Below are 17369 nucleotides of genomic sequence, written 5' to 3'. Positions count from 1 at the left end.
GATTGTCAATACTGGGTGAGAGGAGTGATCAGCACATGATTTTAAATTATTTGAACCTGGGCACACTTACCTGGAAACAAACTCTTCTAAAATTAATGGCTCTTCTGAGTAAATGTGTATATAGAACTGAGGGTTGCATATTGGCACCTTAAAAAGGGACTGCTTTTGCTTTGAATATTTGGGTTAAAAAGTAGTGAGATGTTCATTTTTTTAGGGAGTCGTGTAAAATTTGCACCATTACTTTTCAAAGAATGGAGAAATATAAATAACTCTACCGGAGCTTTAGCTGGGAGACATATCGGTAGAACAAATACTTCTTCAGCACGAGGAAGAGGTGATTTCTAAAACGTATATCCTGAGGTGTATGTTTCTCTTTGACTAGGCAAACAGTACGAGCAGCCAGGCCTGTCGTCCAAGCAGGCATCACTGCAAAAGGAAGGCGGAGCTATAGAGGCCTGTCTGAGAAAGCTCAGTGCGTAGAAGACGGTGACCAGGAAGAAGAAAAGCGCTTGGGACTGAGGGAGGGGACAGGCGCGGTGTGCACCTGGTTGCCATCACCCCTTGGCCACCAGCTGTCTAAACAAGCCTGCGGCAGAGGCCCTTAAGGAGATGGGGGGCTGAGCCTTCCCCCCCCCACTCCCGCTGCCAGTTGCGAAAGTGGGACTTTCGGGGGGCGGGAGAAGCAACGGGTCCCTGGAGCAAGCAGGCTGAGGGCTAAGCTGCTTATGCCGGGTAGGAAGCTGGTATGAGCCTCTTCAGCTGGACTCCTGTCGCTGCTCACAGGAGGCCGAAGGAAAGCAGCAGCATCCGCTGTCGCGTGGATTCTCCATTGTATCTCTGAGAGGAAGGAGACACCCCACTTCCCTTTGGGGAAGATGGGGAATTGCCTGAAATCCCCCACCTCGGATGACATTTCTCTGCTGCATGAGTCCCAGTCGGACAGGGCCAGCTATGGGGATGGGACTGAACCGGATCATGAGCCGCCGCCGCCATATCAGGTACCGGTAGAGAGCGAGGGGAGAAATATCAGGGTCTGAGCCAGGGGAGGGAGAGAGACTGGAGTGTGGGGGTTGCGGGTGTGAGAAGGTAAAGGGGGGTCATGAGAACGGTTAAGAGAGGTAGATAAATTGGGGGTGATGGGGAAAAGAAAGGACAAAACTATGGAAGTAACTGAAGAAAAATAGAAACACCGAGCAGATGATGGAGAGCTATGTGAATGTAAATTGCCATTTGATCGAACTGTTTTGTTTTAGGAAGAGAGCCCTTTTTGCTGGCACACACACACACCCATCTCCATATCTGTTTGAATAGAACTTAACCAAAACATTTTAGACCCTTTAAAAATCAGGGGCCTTCTCCTCCCCACCCGCCTCGTCCTGTTTGTTGTACTGAGGTCCGAAATTTGACAAGTGGCCAGACCTCTGTCAGAACCTCTTGCTTCAGCCTTATGTGGGAGACTTCCTTTGTTTCTTTTTTGCATCTTTAACGAGAAGAATACAAGTGTATTCCTGTCTCAGAAAAGAAGTGTAGAAAACTGACATAGAAAAACACTTTTCACAGCTTAAATAGAAGCAGTACAAAATAACAAAATAAATAACAAAAGAGCCAAATCTCAGATGAAGACAGTGAAATTCTAACCACCCTCCATTGGAAAGGAACTCTTGATTTCAATGGAACTTACTTCTAAAGATTATATGTATGAGAATACAATATTTCTGTAGATCTGATAATGTAACTGTGGAGAGTTTAAAGTAGGGATTTCTAATATTATTCCTGCCGTATGAACTACAGAAAAGAGGTTCTAGTTTTTCAGCTTGTGCTGCTTCCTTTGTTTCTTCATACAGTGACATCACTGTCTAGTGTTGCTCTTTTCTCATTATCCTGTTAAAACTATGACCATGCGCACGCGCATCCACACACAATATTTTCTCTCAGTTTATAATGCTGTTGAAATTCTTGGATTCAGTAGTTATTAATAATTAATATAAAACTTTCTTATTGTGGTACAGACATAGCAAGCAGAGGGAGTTTGGGGTTGCTCTTTCTCCCTTTTACCTTCTTCCCCCCTCTCTGGTCTGTACTGAAAATATATGAATCTGTAACTTTTTAATTTATTAGGAATATTAGCCTTTCACAGTTTAAAATACTTTGCTTCTGTTACATTGTATGAAAGAAGAAATTTTAATTTGCATTTCTATTCATGTTTATAATCAGAAAAAAACTTTGAACTAGTATTTGCTCTGTATGTGTGATAAGATAATAAAATAAATTATTAATTTATATCTAAAGCTGCACTAACCTAGATTCATGCCTGGAAGTTTGAACATCAGTAAACAAAATGAATTTAGTTCTGTTGAGCTAAAATAGTATTATTTATTTTTATTTTTATTTTTTGATGTCATTTATGGTCTGCCTTTCTCACTGAGACTCAAGGCAGATTACACGGTGTGAGAGTAGTACAGTCAGTATCAAGGACAATTTCATAAACAATGCCATAGGGTAAATAAACACAAGTTCACAAAGGTAAAGACCTTACAAGTTTTATTCTCAGTGCTTGCTTATTTTTTACAGGATATGAGATAAGTTTTTTTCTTTGGAAACTGTTGACTGTATACAGATCTTGAATGATTTGTACCCTAATCCTAAATGATTACTTAGAAGTAACTCCCACTGAGTTCAATGAGATATTTTCAAGTAAGTATGCCTAGGATTGCAGCCTTAGAATCTTTTTGTGTGCCAAAACACACTGGTTGTAGTCTAGTGCATGTGCAAGAACTTGAGCACCTGATTTTTTAAAAACTTTTTTTTAGATTTTTTTGCTTATACAATAAAAAGTACCTAAGACAATCAACAGTAAAACTATAACTCAGTACACAGCATGATAACTACAACGATAAAGAACTAGTGTAAGGGTCATACAAATTCTGTATATATCAACTGGGCAACATAACATGCACATTGTTAAGGTTTCAAATGTGCTCTTATATGCAAAAAGGGTCTTTAGAATAAAAATTGGAAGGGTTTATCTCAGATGCAATCATATAGTCCAAAACTGACCGCCAATCTTTCCAAAAACTTGCTTGTAGGGATGTCATATCAGCTTGTTTTATTTGGAATTATATTTTTTCCATAATGGTCCCAGATTCTAACATGCCAAGCTTCAAGTGAAGGAGGTTGGGGATTCTTCCATACAGAGGCTATAGTAGTTTTAGCTGCTGATAACAATGCAGTTATTAAGGTTCTTACGTTCTGTGGAAAATCTTGTTCTGTCCAAAGGTTCAGCAGGACCAACTCAGGTTTCGGTGGGACTGTGTATCCCATAATTTGTTTAATACAAATACTTTCAACCAAAATTTCTTTATAACCTTACACTCCCACCAGCAGTGAAAAAAGGAACCAATTTCCCCGCAAGTTTTCCAACACTTCAGGGAAATACTTTTATTACTATAATTGAGTTTTTTGGGGATAATATACCACCTAATTAGGAGTTTAATGGATCGAGATCTAATGTTAATCGATCTAGATTTAAATAATGATGAGTTCCAAGTTTTGGCCCATTGAGTTTCTGAGAGCTCAATATTACAGTCAGCACATGATTTTTTTAAATTACTCAGCAGTCCTTGATACCAACTACCTTTAAAGCTCTTCCAGATTTAAAAGGAGAACTATCGGTTTGTTCCATGAGTGGATATGTAGCCTACACATCATTCTGGGTCACACCTTTTACATTTACAAGGACTTAAACTTCTGTGTATTTAGGATTAGTATGTAAAAGTCATTCAGGAGTTTAAAAATCATTCCAATCCTAGTTAATAAAATTACAGGAAATATTTAGCTTCATAATCAGTCACAAGTGTTTTGTATGCTAATTATGTGACAAGGATGATAGGAATCTTTTGAACAGTTCACAAGAAGAGAAGAATGTAGAGCTATCACAAAGGCTATATTAAGGCTGCAATCCAGTGTGCACTTACATAGGAGTAAACATAATTGGTCTTGCTTTTGGGGAAATGTGCATAGGTTTGGGTGCAAGGCTGTGATTTTAAACACATTTCCTAGGGGATAAATCCCATTTAACTCAGTGGTACTTACTTCTGCATAAATATACTTAATATTGTGCTGCAGAGCGACCACTGCACTGCAAAACTTTGCATAGTAACTTACAGCTTAACATATGCAAGAAGTTGCCATTTTAATTACCAAGTAAAGAACATTTCCAAAGTATGTTGCACCTGCCTAATTTCATCATATCAAAATGTTTCATATCACCATTATTAAGAATATATTTGTATTCTATTTATTAAATATTATTTGTCCAAATGAAGTTTGCTGTATTGATAGTAAGGATAAGTAGTCTGTAGTTTAACATCATATCTAAACTCTTTCAGAATGCTACTAAAAAAAGCAAATATAGCAAAACTGCAGTTATTTTTTAATGGACTGATTATAGACCTAATGGGTGGGTAAATGGGCTTAGGATGGTAGAGATTGGCCATAGTGCTTGTGTAAAGTCAAAGGGGGTATTAAGTTGACAATGTAGAAAATGTTTACATATTTACAAATAGCAGTTATAGGTTTTGTAGGCCTTAGATACATAACGGCTAGATTCAAACCTCCATTATACGGAGGGTATTTTGCCCATATGAGAGTATCTTATTTCTACTGATAGTTTGCCCTTCTTATTGAGCCTCCTTACACCGTATCCCATACTGTTTCCAAGGATCCACCTAACCTGAGGCCCAAGGGGTGTGTGTGCGCAAGAGATTGCAGTATAAAAGGGTGTGTGTAAAGTGCCATTAAGTTGCAATCAACTTGATAGCAACCTCATAAGGTTTTCAAGGCAACAAACAGAGGTGGTTTACCATTACCTGCCTCTGTGTAGCAACCCTGGCTTTCCTGGTAGTCTCCCATCCTACTAACTAGGGCCTCTGAGAACTGATAAGATCGAGCCAACTTGGGCCATCCAGGTCAGGGCAATATGAAAAGGGATTTAACAAATATCTGTTCTAAGAGCAGACCTCAACTTACCGTTATTTGTATTCAACCCATTAAATTTATACCAACTTCCATATATGTGTTTATTAAGACTGAAGAAGAAACTATGGATGGATTATTATCTTCAAGGAGGGGGTTGGCTTCTAATTAACATTTTTTTCATATTAAGTGCCATTTTGTATTGCAGTTGTATTTTTGTCAATTTTTCTGTACTTGACTTCTGCAAAGTTGTGACAGTGCATATCTGGCCATGTGCCTCCACGTTTAAATCACAAAAGTTATTTATTGTGATCGTGACTCATCTAAGCATCATTATATAGGAGAGCCTTTCCTATCTGAATCTGAATAATAACATTATTAAAACACATCACACAAATCATTCCTGCTACTAGTGGGCATGACACCTATAGAAGCAGGTTAAGCTCTATCACTCTTTAGTGGTGCTATGTTGCCGTGAGTAGAAGAAACTCATTAAAAAGTTTAAAAAGTAAAATAGTGTTCCAGTACTATATTGAAATCGATATGGTATATCAATATTCAATTGTACATTCTCTGGGAGCCGAAGATAAATGGGAAAAAGACAATTCAGAAAATGAATGGTAACCATTCATCTGTTACCATTTCAGATGGCCATCTCTACATTTTCTTGTTGTTTATGATAACCATTGATAGTAATATATTCATAGATTTTTATCACATTTCCTATTTATTATGATATTCTTGGTGGCAAACTTTTAAGATAATGCATTACCACCATGCCAAAGGATGCCGGAGCGGGGAGACCCAGATTTAAGTACATGCTAATGGGGTCTGAACTTGCTGAGACGGAGCCAAAACACACGTTAAGAAAAACCTAGGTTCAGCACGTGTTCTCTTACCTCAAGGTTTGCTGGGATCTGTAGGCGTCCTGGAAGCTTAAAGTTTAGCATTTACAGAGCAGCAAAAAGGGAAAGGGAAATACAGGCGCCTGTATTTTAAGCTTTAAGCTTCCAGGACGCCTTTAAGCTTCCAGGACGCTTACAGATCCTTTAAGCTTCCAGGACCTTAAGCTTCCAGGACCCCTACAGATCTTTAAGCTTCCAGGACACCTACTTTAAGCTTCCAGGACTCCTACAGATCCCGGCAAACCTTGAGGTAAGAGAACACTTGCTGAACCTAGGTTTTTCTTAACGTGTGTTTTGGCTCTGAGAAAGAGACCTTGGGGTCGTAGTGGTTAGCTCAATGAAAATGTCAACCCATTGTGCCACAGCAGTGAAAAAGACAAACATTATGTTGGGGATTATTACAAAAAAGAGATTGAAAATAAAAGACAATATTATAATGTCGCTGTATATATTCTTGCTGTGGCCTCATTTGGAATACTGTGTGCAGTTCTGGTCACCATATCTCGAAAAGAACTTCGCAGAGCTGGAAAAAATACAGAAAAGGGCAACCAAAATTATTAGGGAGTTGGAGCACATTTTGTATGTGGAAAGGCTGAAGAGTCTGGGACTTTTCAGTTTAGAAAGTTATTGCTAAGTGGCGATGTGGTAGAGGTTTATAAATTTATGCACAGGGTATAAAGAGTGGACAGAGAAAACTTTTTCTCCCTCTCCCAAAATACTAGAACTCAAAGGCATCCAGTGAAGTTGGTGAGCAGTTGATTCATGAAGGACAAAAGGAAATACTTGCTTACTTGACAAGTTATTAAAATGTGGAATTCACTGCTAGAGAATGTAGTGATGGCCACAGGCATAGACATATTTAAAAGGGGATTCATGGAAAATAGGTCTATCAGTGGCTACTAGTCACAGTGACTAATGGAAAACTCCACCTTCAGAGGCAGTAAACCTTTGAATGCCAGTGCCAAGAGGCAACATCAGGGGAAGACCTCAGAGCCAAACTACAAGTGACGCCTTACACAGGTTGGACACTTGTCAGCTTCCCTCAAGTTTTGATGGGAAATGTAGGCGCCCTGGTTTTACAGCTTGGCTCTCCATTACAGCTGCAAGACCAGGATGCCTACATTTCCCATCAAAACTTGAGGGAAGCCGACTAGTGTCCAACCTGTGTAAGACGTCACTTGTAGTTTGGCTCTGAGTCTCTAAACCCGGTTGTTCATCCTCCCTCCTCAGTAAATGGTTGGCCACTGTGTGACACAGAATGTTGGTCTGATCTAGAGGAATACACTTTTAAAAATTGATTTTGTTTGGATTTTGGTATCTGAGATACCCATATATATTCAGTATTTCCAATATTTGGGTCCAAGAATACCAGTATAATATTCAGAATCAGGTTTTATTTGGAATTCTGAATCTATTTAGCTCCATTATTCCCTGTGGGGGAATCTTTCCAGGAGGTTGGAGGGGCTGTTTTTCACACAAACCACACAAACATTGCATGAAACCTAGTCCAGCCTGTCCACTAAAGATCCTCCAAGTTTTAAGCAAATTGGACCAAAGGGTCCAATTCTACAGGGCCCTGAACAAGATGCCCCCAGCCACTCTCCATTGTTTCCTATGGGGTAAAAATCCAAGGCTTTCTCCAGTACACAGGAAGCCTTAGCCAAACACACAACAGCAACCACTGACCAAAAGCCTCCCAATGCAAATGGAAACAACAAAGCCCAACAGAACCGTCAAACCAGAGAATCCAGCATCCAACCTGGCAAGCCAGTGACTTCAATTAAAATTTCCAATAACATTGGAAATCATAATGATTTCCAAAGACTTATAAAAATGATCAGGGTTTTGTTGTTAAGGTATTGTCGGAGAACTCATGTATTTTCTAATTGGATTAGTGTGGCTTGGGTCCAACAGAGCATTTCTGCAGATGCAAGGATTTCTGCCTGCAGAGTGTGATCACCTCCTCCCTCCTTCTGCAGCTCAAGATACTTACCAAAATACTACTCTTGGGGAACTGGAAGAGCATTTTGGGAGGCATTTTAGGCTGCAGCTGGAGGGGAAGTTGAGAAAATTATGATCTGCAGGCAATGTTTAGGGAAGGGCTGTAGCTCTGTGGTATAGCATCTTCTTATGCCTACAGAAGGTCCAGGTTCAATCCCTGGTATCTCCATTTAAAAGGATCAAGTAGTAAGCAATGTGTCAAACTACCTGAGACTCTGAAGTGCTGCTGCCAGCCACCATAAACAATACAGAACTTGATAGGCCAGCAGTCTGACTGTGTGTGGCTGCTTTATGTGTTCCATTGGAATTGACTGCAGTAATTAGGTAAAGTATGAATGAGTTTGATTCCCCACTCCTCTGCTTGACACCAGCCGGGTGACCATGGGTCAGTCACATCTTATTGGAGCTCTCTCAGCCCCACTCACGTCACAGGGTGATTGTCATGAGGATAATAATAACATGCTTTGTAAACCACTCTGAGTGGGTGTTAAGTTGTCCCGAAGGGTGGTATATAAATTTAATGTTGTTGTTATATTACTCTATACCGTGTTTCAGATTTCTGTCACTTTAGTCCTATTACATTGCATGACATCTTCTCTATTGATTGCATTCGTCTATACTGTGTAATCCAACTTGAGTCTCAGTGAGAAAAGTAGACTATAAATATAGTTAATAAATAAACAGAAATAATTATGTAGAGACACAATACAATAAAATACCAAATCTTAAAATGTCAAGTAACAAAAATTAATCTGTTCTTAAGCACCAGAGTTATGAGGAAGTATGTAGTGTAGTGGTTAGACCAGTGATACTCAATGGCTTTTTGACATGTCACCTTGGCTCTTCTAAGCACTTACCCAGTGCAGAATGATATCCCAGAAAAGCGGGCAAGACCCTTTTCTGGTTCAGTTTCTAATTGGCAGGTAATTCCCACCTTGAAAAAGCCTAGGGTGGCCAGTCCCCTGCTGGGGGTGGGAGAGCCCCCCGCTCCCACCCCCTGCCCCCACTTACCTGGCCGGTGGGGGAGGCATGGGCCTCCTGAGGGTGCACTCCTTGGCGGCATGGCACACTCCTGCGGGTCTGAATTCGCCCAGATTGGGCCCAGATTGGACTGGATCAGGCCCAAATCAGGCTGGATCAGGCAGCTGCGGATCTGCGGATCCCCTGCGGATCAGGGGAGCACTCCCGCACTCTGCAGCAGCCTAATTAGGCCAATTTGGGCCAGAATCAGCCCAGATCAGGCCCAAATCAGCCCAGATTTGACTGGATTGGACATCTGCAGTGCACGGGAGCTCTTCCAGGGCAGCCACGGTCCATGCAGTGCCATCACTTCCCGAAAGTGATCATTGCACAGGCCTAAGAGCTCACATGCAAAAGACAGCAAAGCAGGTAGGTGCCAGGTCCTTCACCTCCTGACAGGAGGACAGGGGGACTTGGCCATCCTAAAAAAGCCTCAGTTGGAATTGTTAAGCTGCAAGCCTCCCTGATGTATATGCCTCATTGCCAGAGATGGAAGTAAATATGGCTCTTTTGGTTGATGGTAATTGCATATGGGGCTCCATAAGCTGCAGAGTGAGTACCGTGGATTAGTCCATCATACTAGGCCTGGGGAGACCTGGATTCAAAGTTTCTTTCAGTATGATGCTTACTTTGTGAGATTTGATCATTCATTCTTTCTCAGCCTAACCTTTTTAACATTCTTATAAAATGAATGAAGAGAGAACTTTGGAGGAAGAGTGGGATAAAAATGTGATAGATTTTCTTTAACATTATTGCAGAATATAAGAATTCACATGCCATTCAAAGGAGGCATCATTCTATGGATATTCATTGTACTGTACAGTTTAAAATCAATGTATAAACTTGATTTTAGCTTCCTTCTTAGGCAATTTGGTAGGCTCTTATTGATGGAAATTGTGGTAATTGGTATCTTTGAAGTTGCTTGAAATTTTCCTTGTACTCAGATGAAATTGGAGTTGCCTCAGTATTCGTAGAAAAGCTGTATTTTTGTTACATACACTCTAATGTTTATGAATATATGAAAATTTAATTCATATTGGTAGTTTCATTTTAAATATTTAATTTTTAAAATACTTTTTGTATGAATCATACAGTTACCATTCATAAATTAGCTGTAACATATATTAAATACATCAAAATGGATTTTAAGTTAATAATAGGGTTCGACATAATTGATCTGTTGGATCTGGTTCATCTGCTAGTTGATCCAGCTGTTATATATAAGGAGTCTTGAATTAAATATATATTTGCTAGAGCCCTTCCAGTTGCAAATAAACTAGGTTTATGAAACGATGGTTGTTGTGGGTTTTCCGGGCTGTATTGCCGTGGTCTTGGCATTGTAGTTCCTGACGTTTCGCCAGCAGCTGTGGCTGGCATCTTCAGAGGTGTAGCACCAAAAGACAGAGATCCAGTAGAGATCTCTGTCTTTTGGTGCTACACCTCTGAAGATGCCAGCCACAGCTGCTGGCGAAACTTCAGGAACTACAATGCCAAGACCACGGCAATACAGCCCGGAAAACCCACAACAACCATCGTTTCATAAACCTAGTTTATTTGCAACTGCCAGAGATGAGCCAGGCATGGCGGCATGCGCCTATAATCCCAGTACTCAGGGAGGCCAAGGCCACAGGCAGTGCAGTGCTCACAGGGGAAAGAAAAGGCCCTATCCCACCCCCGTTTCGCTTGGAGCCTACCTTACCCCTGTTTCGCTTGGAGCGACAGCGAGCATTAGAGCCAGAGGTCCCTAGGTACTCCTAGGTTACGTGGCCACAACTGCAAAACTCCACCAAGGTCCCCCACCTTTGGGTTGGGAGGAACCCCCCCTCAGGCGGCCAGAGGATGCGGTGTTTGAGTCCACAGTAGCCTGTTGTAGAGACCGATATTATCGAGAACTCCCTCAGGCTTGGAAGGAGCAGCCTCCAGCAGAAGCAGAGGATGTGCTCCAACCCTAGCAGCCCCGACTGAACTGCGGTAAGACTGATCCTGCGGGAAGCGGGGGCCGCGAAAGGAAGGAGTGGGTCGGCGCCTATCTACCCTTCTAGACAGTGGCAGCTTGTCTTCATGATACAGACCTGGCTGCTGCCCAAGGGGGCTCCCCAATTGCATGGTCACCATTGCCTGCTTCCATGGGCATGCTAAGGAATATCTGGACATCAAAGTCTCCATGCGAGACTTGGGGTGCTGCTGGGAGGTGTTGGCCAGGGTCACTGCCCTCCCGTACCCAGTACTGTTGGGCCAGGATGCTCCGAGCTTCACACAACACTTGCAGGTTGCCACCCTCCCCACTGTATTGCCAGTAGAGGAGGGAACTAAAGCCACCTCTGATGCTTGAGATCCCAATACTGCCACCAGGGCCTGGAGGATGGACTCAGCCTTTAAGGAGGCCCAAGAAGTGGATGCGACCTTGGAGCCCTTGTGAGATGCCATTGTGGCGACTGAGGGGGAGGTCTGTGATGGGCAGCTGTCTGGCCAGTACCCATGGGTACTGGCCAGCTGGGAGTGAGACCCAGCAACTCCTAGTGCCACAGGATAGAGACCCAGCAACTCCTGGGGCCACAGAGGTTAAATGAGACAGTCCTGACTTCACCCATGACCATATTTGGGCTGGACACAAGGGGGCCAACAACACCTTGGTCCAGGAGCTAGTTCGCTTCTTTTGGCCCTCAGTGGCCTGGGACATTAAAGATTTCTACCGCTCCTGTCCCAATTGCCAGTGGGCCTCCAGCCACCCACTGCCCAGGGCCCCCTTGCCCTGCTTCCGATGATTCACAAGCCCTTTGAGCAGGTGGCTGTTGACTTCATTGCACCCCTGCCTTGGACAGTGAGTGGTTGTTGGTACCTGTTTCTTCTTTTTTACTTCCAAATAGCTAAGCAGTATGGTTTTCTAAGCATTGCATTGGCACAGATCCCACGGAAACATCAGGGGCTGGTATACAAACATTTTGAAGTATTCTTCAGCTGTATGTGGAGGACAATTTTTGAGGCAAGGAGAGATCTGAATCAGAAAACAGCGATTTAAATGTTATGGGCTAGTCTATTGAAGTTGCTTTTCGTTTTCACTGATAATTTCAAGAATTATTTTCTTCATTCCCATTTAGATAGCAATCAGACTTGGCCATCAGAAACCTCAATTTTACATAATACTTAAATGGTTTCTCTGATACTGTGTACAACATCATTTTGAAGATTTCCCCCACTGCTGTGCTTCATTAAGCTCCAGCTCAGCTGTAGATACTGCAGTTCCTCAGGAGGCATGTTCTGAGAGAAGAAACTTACAGAGAAAAGCAAATCATCTAAATAAATAACTTAAAATAGGCAGCAATCTCCGGAAATGCAGGTAATACAGCAGGGGGACAGGATCAGTTCTTCAGATGCTGAACTTTGTGTTCTGTGTTATCCATTCACCTTATGACCTCTGACCAGAGGTTTTTGGAATCTGCATTATTGCCATCTGTTCAAAAGTTGAGATGCTGTCAGAGTCTCTGCACATCTTCTGATGCTGTCATGGACCAGGAATGCCTTTCTGACATTTACATTGACCAAACTGGAGACCCAGATAGAAGTGAAGATCTCAGGAGCCTGTTGTATATGATTCTGTTGTATATGATTCTGCCCCTACCTTCTGGTTTTGATGGGCTATGCCTCCTGCTACCCCAAGCCAATTCCTGTACAATGCAGGCAGTGGGAGTAACCCGGGTCCTCCTGTGATTCTTCGCCCAGATGGGGCTGCCCCAGGAAATCCTCACTGATTGTGAGACACTCTTCACATCCATAGTCACCCGGCAGCTCTGCCGTATCTTGGGCATCCACAACAAGAGCAGGGAAACCCCGGGTAGTCAGAAACTGGAAAAAGAATGCTGGGAATATACAATCAACAAGATCTTCAAAATTTAAGATCCCCGAGAGCTATACTTCAGTTCCCCTCCCCCAGTCCAAATACGTCAGTTGTAGTCAGCGAAAGTCCTGCGAAAGATGCCCAGCCGAAGTTCCCACACCTGGTTCCCACACAGCTGCACTGATAAGGTCTCTTAGCAAAGCATAGGCATAGTGAAGGAAGCTACACTACAGGAAGAAAGCCCACCCCACCCCAGTAGACATGCATTCACAGTTATTACGGCAGTTATTATGACAGGCAGGCTGACTTGCCTGCCTGACACCCTGCAAGCGGTGAGATGCTGTGACCAAGGATGTGGACAATATGCTTTGCTTTGGGGTGATCAAACCCTCCAGCAGTGAGTGGCACAGCCCCATTGTACTGATGCCCAAACCCAATGGTTCAATCCACTTCTGCCTCTCGACTACCAAGAGGTTTACAAGATCGCAAAGTTTGATGCCTATCACATGCCCTGGGCAGAGGTCCTCATCAGCCAGTTGGGAGCTGCCCACTACCTCTCCACCCTGGATCTTACGAAGGGGTACTGGCAGGTCCCCATGTCTCAAGAAGACAAAGAGAAGATGGCTTTTGCCACACCTCAGGAACTGTTTCAATTCCAGGTCATGCCTTTTGGGCTCCATGGGACCTTTGCCACCTTCCAGTGACTGGTTGACTGGGCACTGGCACAATGCCAAGGCTTCACAACCGCTTACATAGATGACATCATTATATACAGGCCCAACTAGATGACCCATCTCATCCACCAGGTGCTCCTTGTCCTATAAGCAGCAGGCCTCAGGACAACCCTGGGGAAAATCACCTAGGGTTCTAGGAGCTAAAGAATCTAGACTTCTTGGTGGGATGAGAGGTCCTGAGGCCCCTCCCAGATAGTGGAGACCCTGGAGAGCTGCCCCCATCCTACAACCAAATGCCAGGTGCAATGCTTCCTGGGCCTCATGGCCTACTATAGTAAGTTCATTCCCAGCATTGCCAGCCCCCTGACGGATAGCTTGTGGAAAGATGAACCCAACTGCATGCAGTGGACCCCAGCCTGGCAGCAGGCCTTTCAGGACCTTTGCTGCTGTAGCAAAATCACCACTCCAGTGGTTCAAATCCCACTACTGCCATCAGCTCAGTAGGTGGTCTTGGGTAAGCTACTCCTCTCAGCCCCAGCTCCCTAGCTGTATTGTGGGGATAATAATAACACTAACTTGTTCACCGCTCTGAGTGAGGCACTAATCTGTCTAGAAGAGCGGTATATAAGCCAGTTATCATCATCATCATCATCATCATCATCATCATCATCATCATCATCATCATCATCATTTGCACATCCTTCTCCTGGGTCCCTGTCCTTCAGAATCTGGACTTCTCCAAGCCCTTCATAGTCGAGACAGATATCTCATTCCAGCTTGGGGGCAGTGTTGTCACAGGACTTCAACAGCCAGTTTGCCTCAGTCTAGTACAGAGGCTAGGAGCGTGAGGAAGGCTTAGGAACTGTGGCAGCAGCACAGTGAACAAACGAGTGACAGACCTGGCTGCAAGCATTGGTTACAATCCCTTATATTTTCCAAGAACCTATATTCGAGCAGGGCATGAAAAGGATGTATTGATCGTATTAAGGCCACAACAGCAAATTTTGTCAGGACAGGGCCTATTAAAAAATCTCCCCTGTAAAATCATTGCGGGTACAATATTCAGTCTTGCAAATAAGAAAGCTCTGAAGTATCATGGGATGATAAGGGGGTATTGATTTTGGGAAAGACCAAACAATAGGGGTGTACAAACTCTGCAAGCTCTCAAAATCAAACTGCTGTGGTCGATTTCTAGGACATGGTTTTTAATCTGAGAAAATGCTTTGGATTTGCCCATCTAAAAAATATCATCCATCAACATTCCAACTATCATTAGTTTCTCATCCAGGGCTTTCATCCAAGTCAATTTGTGGGTGTCCCAATTTAGAGCATCTAACAAACCACCTTCAGCGTACAACAGTTTTAATCTCAGTTTAAAGGCATATAGCCATGCTCTTGCTTCCAAGGATAGTTGCCCAAATTCTGCCCGCAATTGTGCTAAGGGTTGGTCAATATTGTCAGAGATAGCTTTAATCCAAATAGTTGAGCCATAAAGAATAATGGAGGCCACTTTCAGATTAAAAACTTGCACCGCGTCAGGAACAAACTTTCCTCCCCTATTATGAAAAACCTATTTATAACATTTGTGCATGGTTTTGCTTTATTAAGCACTGGTCTTTTTTTAAAAAAAATTTTTTTGAATTTTTTTAACAATATGCAATAGTAAAAAGCCAAATATATAACCATATATAAACAGTATGAATATAAACATGTGCTCGAGACAGCGTATCAATTGCCTTGGCAGTATTTACAATATATGTGGTAAGGACAACGAAAGAACATAACATTTAATAAATTGCTATAACTTTGAGATTGTCAGGTATTGACTGCAAATATTTGTTTTGCTTTTCCATATAGTCCAGAAAAGGCCACCATTTCTCATAGAAATTGGATTAGAAGTTCTGGTTCTCAGAGGCTGAGATGCGGTCTGTGATTTTCTGCATTGTGAGAAATTCCCATAATTTGTTGATCAAAGGCTGTATTGTGAGTGGGACTTTGGATTTCCATGATTTTGTGATTATGGCTTTGGCCGCACTGATCATAATTGAAATCAGATCTTTTCAGATTATGGGGATGTTCTCATTTCCCCACAAATTAAGAAAAACAAGTTCAGGACGTGGTTGAATGACATAACCAGTTATTTTCCCAATCATGTTGAAGATCAGGCTCCAGTAATGTGAAATCAAAGGGCAATTCCACCAACAGTGGAAAAAAGAGCCTGTTTGTTTGCAGCCACACCAGCTTTGTGGGTCGTGTGAAGGATTTATGTAGTGTAGCTTGAGTGGGGTTAGGTACCACCTGTGCATGATTTTTCTGAAAGTTGTTCTGATATTAATAGCATTAGTGGAGCATATTTTTGAGGACCAAATTTGTGCCCTTTGTGAGTCGGAAATAATTGTATTGCAGTCTGCCACCGAAGCTGATAGTTTCCTTTTTTTTTAATATCAGGTTTTATTGGGTTTTTAGTAGACAGGGGAGGGTTACAACAAGACACCAACATTTAGCAGGTTCATATACAAGACACATATCCATCAATCCAAATACAAAAAGCCACTAAATAAGTAATTAACGCCCCATATACCTTCAAGTTTCCCTTTTATTTTCTGTAGTCATTATTTAATTTCTATGCTTTTTAATCCACTTACTCTATTCCTTATGTCATTTCTAATAATCTTTTCTTTTGTGTATATTATAGATAGATCACATTTCCTATCTTTTGCATTTTAGCCAGAGATATTAATCCCTTAGTCATTCCAGGAGTAGGAGATGGAAGTAGTAGAACAAAAGATATCAGCAAAACAGTAGATATACATCAATATGTGAAGGGAACATTTTTGTGCTAATTTTCCCTCTTTCTTACATCTGTTCTGGCCAAGCCTTCCAAACTTGTGTACTTGGGTTTTCATAGTAATAAGGGTGGGGAGGCCAAATCAATACTTGGTTTAAAGACAATTTTATATTCTATAGGAAATATCTCTTTCCTCTATTTTGTTCCAGCCAAACTTATTTGCTTGTGTTTTCATATTGATGAGGCTGGAATGGCCACATAACTATATGGGTAAAGCACAGTTTTACATTTTAGAAAGGGTAGCTCCTTCATCTGTTTTATCTTAACCATCTGCACTTGTTTACTTGGATTCTCATAATTGTGAGTTTGAGAAGAGCAGATAGTCATTTAGCTTAACCACTCATTTATATTCTACCCTTGTCCAGACAAAGCAGGCATTTGTCATGCCCAGGGCTCATTTGGAGGGGGAACGCGCTAGAACGGCATTCCGGTAGAGCTGAAAAGTGGTTACGTGGGTTTTGGCTCTGCTCACATGATTCCTTTTCCTCCCCTCCAAAGGAGGCTAAGCTGCCTCAATTCATTCTGCTGCTTTATTTTCATTCATGAGAGTGGGTGCAAGCTGGGCTACTGGGCCTGGATCTCCAAAGGAGGCTAAGCTGCCTCAATTCATTCTGCTGCTTTATTTTCATTCATGAGAGTGGGTGCAAGCTGGGCTACTGGGCCTGGATCTCCAAAGGAGGCTAAGTTGCCTCAATTCATTCTGCTGCTTTATTTTCATTCATGAGAGTGGGTGCAAGCTGGGCTACTGGGCCTGGATCTCCAAAGGAGGATAAGCTGCTTCAATTCATTCTGCTGCTTTATTTTCATTTGTAACGAGTGAGTGCATCCGTGCAAGTAGGGCTGCTGGGGCTGGCTCTCCAGAGGAGGGTAAGCTGCTTCAATTCATTCTGCTGCTTTATTTTCATTTGTGACGAGAGAGAGAGAGAGAGAGAGAGAGAGAGAGAGAGAGAGAGAGAGAGAGAGAGTGCAAACTGGGCTATGCTAATGAGTTATGCTAATGAGTTCCTGCAGTTCTTTTTCTACTAAATGACCCCTGGTCACGCCCATCCAATTGGGCCATTTTGGTTCCACAATGTAAACACTTTCTTGAAGAGTGCCTTCAGTGCTATAGA

At 42.4% G+C, this 17369-nt stretch overlaps 1 protein-coding gene across 1 annotated transcript in view; it reads left to right on the top strand.

The window, feature by feature from the left end:
* The first annotated feature begins 525 nt into the window (after window positions 1-525).
* Window positions 526-17369, top strand: part of RNF11 (ring finger protein 11) — a 49153-nt gene continuing 32309 nt past the window's right edge. Inside the window, exon 1 of the mRNA XM_054979189.1 lies at window positions 526-998. Coding sequence (XP_054835164.1) covers window positions 876-998 — 123 coding nt within the window. The 5' untranslated portion in view covers window positions 526-875. The remainder of the gene's footprint in view (window positions 999-17369) is intronic.

The sequence above is a fragment of the Eublepharis macularius genome, chromosome 5 (assembly GCF_028583425.1).
Source record: "Eublepharis macularius isolate TG4126 chromosome 5, MPM_Emac_v1.0, whole genome shotgun sequence".
Lineage (NCBI taxonomy): Eukaryota > Metazoa > Chordata > Lepidosauria > Squamata > Eublepharidae > Eublepharis > Eublepharis macularius.
This window is presented reverse-complemented; position numbering and strand designations above follow the sequence as displayed.